This window comes from Crassostrea angulata, unplaced genomic scaffold, assembly GCF_025612915.1.
Source record: "Crassostrea angulata isolate pt1a10 unplaced genomic scaffold, ASM2561291v2 HiC_scaffold_102, whole genome shotgun sequence".
In the NCBI taxonomy this organism is placed as follows: Eukaryota; Metazoa; Mollusca; class Bivalvia; order Ostreida; family Ostreidae; genus Magallana; species Magallana angulata.
The window spans coordinates 207,653-216,938 of record NW_026441657.1 but is presented as its reverse complement, the minus strand read 5'-3'; the positions used below and the strand labels follow the sequence as shown (position 1 = coordinate 216,938).

At 36.1% G+C, this 9,286-nt stretch overlaps 1 protein-coding gene across 4 annotated transcripts; it reads right to left on the bottom strand.

Moving 5' to 3' along the window:
* Positions 1-2,511: 2,511 nt before the first annotated feature.
* On the bottom strand, positions 2,512-9,238 carry LOC128169138 (uncharacterized). Of its 4 annotated transcripts, XM_052835300.1 has the most exons (3): positions 7,967-9,238; positions 4,611-4,695; positions 2,512-4,243 (listed from the first exon to the last, which is right to left on the bottom strand). In XM_052835300.1, exon 3 carries the CDS (start codon positions 4,235-4,237, stop codon positions 2,570-2,572), a length of 1,668 nt encoding a protein of 555 aa, XP_052691260.1. In that variant the 5' UTR covers positions 4,238-4,243; positions 4,611-4,695; positions 7,967-9,238; the 3' UTR covers positions 2,512-2,569. The 4 variants fall into 4 exon arrangements, with proteins under 4 accessions (XP_052691260.1, XP_052691258.1, XP_052691259.1 ...); XM_052835298.1 differs by lacking the exon at positions 4,611-4,695; XM_052835299.1 differs by lacking the exons at positions 4,611-4,695; positions 7,967-9,238 and adding an exon at positions 4,426-4,562.
* Between the last annotated feature and the right edge of the window lie 48 nt (positions 9,239-9,286).

Genomic DNA, 9,286 nt, shown 5'->3' with positions numbered 1-9,286 from the left:
TTTACTTAAACGCATGTTTCTTTGTTTTTTGGCAACCCTACATGTAGCTACTATTTTGCATGGTGTTAATCTTACAAAAACTTTTTGCCCTACTTGGCCGGATTGAAAAATTGTATCATCTTTATGATTATATAATATCTGTACTCTATCATTTATATTATATCTGTACTCTATTATTTATATAATATCTATACTCTATTATTTATACTTAGTTAGTATTAAAGAACAAGGTATAACAGTTTGGAGACTCAATCTTTATTAAAATCAGCGATTGCATTCCATTTTGAATAAATTGTTTTAAGAAATGCAAATGGGTGACATTATATAAATAGTGCCTGTTTGGGAGGGTAACAGTTGAAATTGACACCCCGAGGAAACCAATGTCAACCGACGCGAAGCGGAGGTTGACAATGGTTTTCGAGGGGTGTCAATTTCAACTGTTATCCTCCCAAACAAGCACTATATATTTTATTATACTGAATGTCTTAATTTTAGAGAATATTTTTACTGCTTTTATATAGAAATGACGTGAATTCTACGGCGAACCGTACGCGCATAATTTACGCGCATGTATCAATTCGTTGTGTTACCCGTTGCTAAGTGTGTTGCTAACGCTGAGGGTAATAGTATACAATTATTTAATGCTTGAGCAGTCGATAGACCCGAATATTTTTCCCGAGGTGCAGGGAACAGCTCAGTATGATCTATTGCCCGAGGCCAACGAGCTCCTGAAATCTAGATATTTTGAAAGGCAAAATCATGTTGTCTGGAGGGCCAATTTATACTTATTTTCCCGTCATTTTAGTCACTAGAAATGTTACCAAAATGTTATGAGACATTTAATTTTGAAGTAACAAAAGCTGCAGAAAGTTTCAATTGAGCTCTTACAAATAAGAAGTATTTATTTCATTGTATCTGGGATAAGACTTTTAACTAAATTTTGTTCATTTTGTAGGCTTTTGCAATCTTACTCAATAATATTGTTATTTGTCATAATTGTCCAAGAGAAAATTTGCACCAATGAGTTTGTCGGTCGTAAATAATTAAAATAAATAAAAACAAGAAATACTTCAAAATATCGTACACGGAGAATAATGTCCGCGGCATCTCTTTGATCTCGGCAATAACTGTAGTAGAATAAACTATATCGAATGAAATACATCTTCGCTAGCCAAGGGTTTTCGGTCCACTTTGCTCCCCATAAACCCTTGGGTTTATGGGGAGCAAAGAGGACCGAAAACCCTTGGCTGGCGAAGATGAATGAAATAACACTTCTACATGAATATGCCTACAAATTATAAATCTTTGTATTTTTCATTTTACAAATTGAATTTAATATTAAAGTAAAGCATGATTTTATATGATCAGAAAAAAATCATACACAAAAAAAAAAAAAAAAAAAAAAAAATCAAACGGGGGGGGGGGGGGGGGCGGCGCGCCCGGCGCGCCGGCGCTGGATCCGCCACTGTAAACCAATCAGATTTCAGTATTTAACATGAAAGTATAATAACTTCTATTATAAGAACTTCTATTATTACGTTGGCAACTGGTAACAACGACTTGTTACATGCGCGTAAACTATGCGCGTACGGTTCGTCGTAGAATTCATTTAATTTCTGTATAAAAGCAGTAAAATTTCTTTGAAATTAAGACATTCAGTATAATAAAATAAATAGTACCTGTTTGGGAGGGTGACTGTTGAAATTCACACATAGTATTTAGAAAAGTGATGTCATCAATTCAAAACGTAGAGGTGATATCACTTATTCGAATAGATAATTTCATTTTAATGTATTGGATTGGTGATATCGCCTTTACAATTGGATGATATCTATTCGAACAAGTGATATCAGCTTGTAAGTTAGAATGAAACCAAACGATTTCAAAATAAATCTTGTCTCATCGACGTTTCACAATTTCACGTATTGAAAATTAAATCCCACGGAATTACGGGTACACCTTTTCCCTCCAGGTGTTTGTACAGAAATGGCGGATATCTTTGAACCGTACTCATCTTTGCGTATGGTTATTTTATGTCGTAATGCAAACTAAAAGGCTTCAGGCAAAAGTTGTGTTTTATTTGATAAGCCTATTCTTTATTTCTTTAGTATATTTACGTATCTAAACAAAAATACACCTACTTCTTGGCTCATACGATAACTTATTAAATAGTGCCAGTTTATTAAAATAAAGTAGAATTGCCGTTAAAAAGATCATGAGCAATAAAAGGTAAAAATATGTTTTTTAAAAGTCAGATTTAAAACTCCTTAGTTCTCGGCAATATTCTATATCATTGGCAGTTCTCAACTCGTAATAGTTCCGGAAATAAAGCATCGCTTTATACAGCAAACAATGTGATCTGACACGTGGTAAATTTATTCCTGCATTTTCAATATACTATAAAATAAACTGCTACAAATAATAATATAATTTAGAGAATCCCTGCAAGCTACCACCAGATAACATACACTCTGTACCAATTTGTAAAGACGTTATAGACGTTTGAGTATAAACATTTTCTTGTTTTATTACCTAAGCAATTTTGTTAAGCAGTTATCAACACGCAGTATTAGACTAGATACTTCAATACGTGAATGGTTTCATCTTCTTTCAGCCAGATAAAATCATTGGCATCGATAGCACCAATGTCTATTACCCTGTCATTTCCCGATTTCAAATGGAGGCGAAAATGTTTAAGAAGTGCACTGTGCGAACTATAAACACGAATGCTGCTGACGTCACCAGACCGGAAACAAACGAGATTACTAAAGCGGTCACACACGAAGCCCCGAACTCCCTTCAATTCGTTTTTGAGTTCTATCTGGTTGATGAACTCGCCCTTTAAACTCATGATCCAGATACAGCTGGAGTCCTTCACAAACACCTGGTCCTCCTCGTTTATGGCCACCTTTTCGACCTCCTTGGTGACCTGGGCGACCTTGTTGATCGTTTTGCCACTATGTGACAGGTACAGAACTTCACCTCTTCCGATAGAGTTCCGAATGCCGACAAGAACGTTACCGTGCTTCGTAGAAGCCAGAGGACCCACCTCAACAGCCTGAGAAAGGCGGGTAAACGTGGTGACGTCAAAGTTCAAGGACACTTTCTGAATCGTCGATGTCCTGTCTATTCCGTATCCGTTACTACACAGAACTTCACCGGAAGTCAGGACGGCGAGATGGGCCGCACTCTGAGTCATCTGAAGACACTTTACTACGTTTCCGAAATTGTCCACCAGACGTAGCTTTTTGTCCTCGGTTCCCACCCACATTTTGCCGTCGTCACATCCGGCCATGGCCCAGATATACTTACATCCGGGTAACTTGATGGTTAGGTCCAAGTGTAGATCCTCCATGAAGACTGGCGTTTCGTTGTCGACGTCAAAAGAGGTTGTTGTTTTCAGGCTGAACAGGTCAGTCTTCATAATCTTTGTTAGGACTTTGATCAGAATGTCTTTGTGTTCCTCCTCTTTACGTATCAGTCTTAAACACGGAAATTTCGGCAAATCCAGTGTGAGATTTTCGCGGAGTTTGTTGCACTCTGTTTCGATTTTGAGCTTGAGGTTGGCTAGATCGTGATCGTTGCAGTGGTCCAGCTCAGAGCTCAGGACTTTGACCTGGTACTGAAGTCGTTCCCTGAATTCGTACGCCCGTTTGTGTTGCAGGTCCATCGTGACGATGTCGTGGTTTTTCCGCTGATCTATCTTATCGTGTATTTCTGTCCGCAGTCGTTGTAACTCGTCAGCCAGGTGCTCGAACACTTGGTCGACTTCACTTAACTTTTTGTTCATCCAATCATCGTAAGTTTGTTTGTGTGTAGAGAGTGTTAGAAGCGTCTCTGTGATGGTGTGTGCTTCTTTGGACTTTGAATTCAGCGTCAGATACAAGTTTTCTCGTATGGACTTGGCGTATTGATCTAAAGCCAGAAAGTCGTGCTTATTGTGGCTCGAGGTAAGACACAACACACATATCTGTTTATTGCACGTGCGACACTGAAATTGACACGATTGCGCGTGCTCAGGACAGTCGAAAAGAACGGTTGTTCGTCTTAAAGTCGCCGCTTGAGTTTCGCTGATTGGAAGAATCACGTGGGTTTTACAGAGAGGGATTCTGGTGTGGGTTCGCCTGCACTGATCACACAAATTGTTGATGCAGTCCCGGCAGAACCACTTGACATTCACATCCGATTCACAGAAGTCGCAGCACTTTTCCACGGCAACCTGCTTCGACAGCGCCATTTGTACCTAAAGAGATAAACATTTAGTTGCTGATTAAAATTACCAATGTGGGATTACATTAGGCATGATCATTAAACAAAAAAAAGAACTTAGGCATTCACCAACTAACATTATTCAATATAATTTCTTGTTTGAATAATTTAATTATACTGCAAAAATCCTTTTGTTATCTGTTGCATATAGATAACCATTTAGTGATCAGGATCGAAGTGTTTTGTTCCCAAGACAGCATTGGTAAACTGTTCACCATGAGCAAAACATGCAAGCATGCTCGTAAGTCTCTACAAATACACTTGTGGCAGAAATTCCAAATTACGAAAACGTGCCTTCCAGACCTATTGAATAAAATACAGATATCTGTGACTTTCATTACTTTATTTTAGTGGGTACATTTTTCATACACGGTCTGTCTGTTAGTCCTGCTGAGAAGAGATCGTGATATCAACAAGTCAGGTCACCTGTTAAAGGAAAGTAATAAAAACCTTGAAGACAAGCCCATGTCAATTTCTTGATCACGTTAGGATAGTTGCGGCAAAGAAATCAAGATGTCGAAGGTACAGTTGAATGTACCGACTGAACTCCTGAACTGAATACAATTAAATTGTTTTCCAAAATTAAAAATTTAGAAAGCATGTTGTTCAATTAAATTGTTTTCCAAAATAAAACATTTAGAAAGCCTGTTGTTCAATTTGCCGACTGTTTCTTGAAAATATGTTCACTTTCTCAAACAATGAATTCAAATGTTTGATAAAACGCCCACCCTCACAAACCAAGAGAGCATTTAGGGTTTTCCATGTGTCAATTTAGTGACTTAACCCTTATATAAATAGTGCCTGTTTGGGAGGGTAACAGTTGAAATTGACACCCCGAGAAAACCATTGTCAACCGACGCGAAGCGGAGGTTGACAATGATTTTCGAGGGGTGTCGATTTCAACTGTTACCCTCCAAAACAGGCACTATTTATTTTCTTATACTGAATGTCAATTTTAAAGAAAACTTTAATGCTTTTCTATAGGAATGACTTGAATTCTACTGCGAACCGTACGCGCATCATTTACGCGCATGTAACAATTCGTTATGTTACCCGTTGCTAAATGTGTTGCTAACGCTGAGGGTAATAGAACGGATTATCAACTGCGTCTAAACCAATCAGATTTTAGTATTTAACATAAAAGTATAATAAAACGAATTGTTTCATGCGCGTAAATTAAGCGCATACGTTTCGCCGTAGAATTCACTTCATTTCTATATAAAAGCAGTAAAATTTTTCTTTAAAATCAAGACATTCAGTATAATAAAATAAATAGTGCCTGTTAATATACTGCTACATGCGCGAAAATTAAGCGTTTACGAGTCGCCGTACAATTTAGCCATCCCTATACAAGTCAGTTAAGTTTTCTTTACAATTAGAACATTCAGTATAAAAAGATTTTTAGGAGGGTAATAATTGAAATTGACACTCCCGAGAAAACCATTGTCAACCGACGCGAAGCGCAGGTTTTCTCAGGGGTTCATTTTCAACTTTTATCCTCCCAAACAGGCACTATTTATATAGTACTCTGTCCCAAGATTTTGTTTCCACCACTTTTTGAAAAATATCTCGATAATCATAAATACCTTTGCGCCCAAACTACATGTACATTCATTCCTAGAATGCAAAGTCTACATTATCTGTTTTGAAAAGCCTACCGCTTCAGACTACCAAAAATAGAAAGCCTACGGGAATAAAGCAGTGCAAAAGACATGAAATACCCCGGATGATAACTTTAAATATTGTGCGAGGTGTCCCGAGCACTTCTGAATGGACAAAAGATGTAAACATTAATCCTTTTGAATCTCCATACGATATTTGGTTTCGTTCCTGTGAAATTCTCAAGGTAAAAACATATGATGTATCGATGAAGAATTCTTGGATTTTTTGCCTTATATCGATTTAATTGGTACTTCATTGACAGGTATGCATGTGTTTATTATCAAAAAGTGATGGGAAAGACTGTAGTAATTTAACAAAGGAAAAAATAAATATCAACAAACCTATTACACAGGGTTGTCTCTAAAAATTGAAAAAGAAGGAAGAAATGAAAAAGTAGAATGGGGTCAGGGGGTCTTGCTTATAGCTACATTTCATTTGAAATGCAATAATAGCCGGGTAATTAAGGCATTATAGGCGGGGGAATCCCCCCCCCCCCCCCCCCCCGAGTCTATGTAACATAATCTAATAATTTAATACAGAAAACATATAAATATCAACAAACATAACATAATCTAAAAATTAACACATGCACGGAAAACTAGAAATATAGACAAACATGACATGATCTAAAATTAACACATGCACAGAAAACTGGTAAAAATAGAAAACAACACAAACAATTGTAATCTGGAAATTAACATCAGAAAAAAAAATAGGAACAGACATAACATAACCCAGAAATGAACACAGTGACCTATATATCGTTTGCTTTGGGATTCCCTGTAAAATTTCAAAATATATACGGAACAATTATCGACAAAAGTTATTTTTTTTCTTTTGTTCGGTGGTTAGTTTGGATTACTGAAGACGAAGGACTCGATCAGAATTTTACGTAAATTAAATTTATATTGAATAGATGTAGGCCTACGTATAAATCGCTTTATCTTTATAAAACTTACAACACAACCAGGATGACAGTGTATAATTCCACATTGAGCTGTTTTTACTCAAATTTACAACTTTTTTTTATTAATTCTTATTAGTTTTTTCCTACACAAATATAGGGAAAAATAATCCGTTGTACTTTGTCCAAGAAAAAAGGAAACAAATTCATACAACTTCAATCTGCATAAATTACTAATAGTATGATGAAGACCAAATAGCATTGCTTCAGTCCGAAAAAAAATTGTACCGATTTCTTTCATAAAACAAAAGTAACATTGAATACTGTAGAGATGACCAATTCTATCAGGCACTTGCCGATATCCATTCCAAAAGAGAAAAAAGGGAGACAATTGATCATTAGATGTACCCTTTTATCCAAACCAAAAAAAAACGACACATCACCCAGTCTATTTTAAAAATAGCATAGCTTCCTATAATGGCCTTTTTAAAAAGTCGGAGCATTGAATTTAATCGATCTAAATACTACTTGTGAGGATCTTGATGACTATATCACTATTTCCCATATTTATAAGAATACTAAAGCATGAAGTGATAGTATACATAAGTGTGAAAGTAAACACGGAACGAAGTCAGCAAAACCCGTCCATGAAACGTATTGCGGAAATAACATGAGGAAACAGGAATCGATAAAACTTTGGCAAAGTGCTGAAAACCCAATTGATCTGGAACAGGAAAAGGGAACACGATTAATAATCAAGGTTATTATCCTCTCTAGATAAGATCGATTTGATATCGTAGTACTTTGAAAATGCACTTTATTAATCAAATTGTATACAATTTAAAAAGTTTAAAAACGATGCTTAAATTTTGAATACAGTGCACTTTCATACATACTGACCAATATCCCAAGATGATCCATACCAACTAGAACATGTTTCATATAACGTCAGGTTCTTACACGTATTGCCGACCAACGTGTTCCATACAATCTTAAACATGTTTTAAAAAACGTCAGATTCTAACACGTTATTGCCGACCAAGAAGTTTTTATTTAGAACCGTTCCTTCAACAAAATTATAAGATCACCAAAGCATGCGTACAGCTTACACAGAACTTTGCAGATACCTACCTCTCTCGTCAGTTCCATACAACAGAAAGCGTCCGCTCATTGTTTACAATGACGTGATCACGTGGGTAGTGTTGAGGGAATCCTTCCGTCTTCCTCGTCCAAGGATCGAGATGTTTCCCATGTCACTCGATTCTCACTAATTCGGAATTATTACACATGTTAGATATCACGTCTCAAAGGTTATAGGGACTTAAAATGTTTAAAAGGATTTTCTGAAATCACGGAAATATTAATATTATTTAATAATTTCTCAGAAGATATATTTCTTCCTCACAATAATTTAAGTTTAAATAAGGATAGCAGAAAAAACGCCAACGTAAGCTTTTGAAAATGAGAAGCTTAAATTCCTTTTCAATATTTAGACATGAATCCATTGCCTTTTGCCTTCGACTAGAATGTCGCTACGTCATTGGATGAAACGCATCACGTGATTGAGTGGGACATAATTAATGGACAGCATCAGGAAGCTATAACGACTACTTTCCTTCTTTATGTAGCAGAGACACTTTTAGCCTCTGCTGGGGTTTGAACCCAGGTCCTCTGGCACGCCAGTCCAGCACTCTACCGATCGAGTGTTAACCCACTAGCCAGAGCTAGTAGGAATGCCATATACCTGACTCTACCACAATTATCCATCTTTAATTGATTAATATACCAATTGTCTGGGTCATTGACAAAACAAAGAACTATATATGATATGAGTTGAATTTGGCCCCCATAATTTGCCATTTTTTAAAGTGTTTCTGGAACAATAAAATGTTATGTTATTTTTTAGAAGAGTTGATATAAAATATATTTTTCACCTATTTATTTGATTTATTTACTTACTTGCAGTATATGACGTCAGAAGTGAAGCTATTTCTATAAGTCAATCAAAATCAGTCAAAAATTGACATTTTTCTTATCTTTTTACGAATGGGAAATATAGAGCGCAGGCTTGAACAAGACAATTTTTTTGTCTGTTATAAGTCTTGGCTAGTTACATCTCTGATTAAAATATTTTGTTTGTTCAAGCATGCGCTCTATGTTTTCTGAAAGAAAAACTGCTTCAAAACAAGCTGTTTTTGCTAAAAATGCAAAAATGGAAGAAAAAGGTTGTCTTTATGACATCATATTTCTTAAATGTGGGCACTTGAATCAAAATGAACATAATGTAAAAACATCACTTATATATCTGTACAAAGAAAAAAAGAATTACAGTAAAATGATGATGTTCATTTTAGGGGGCCATTTTAGGCCTATATCAAATAAAGTCCTTTTTGTTAATCTCCTGACAAAACAATGCACTTGTTAATGTGGTGCTGTCTGTAGTAATCTGGC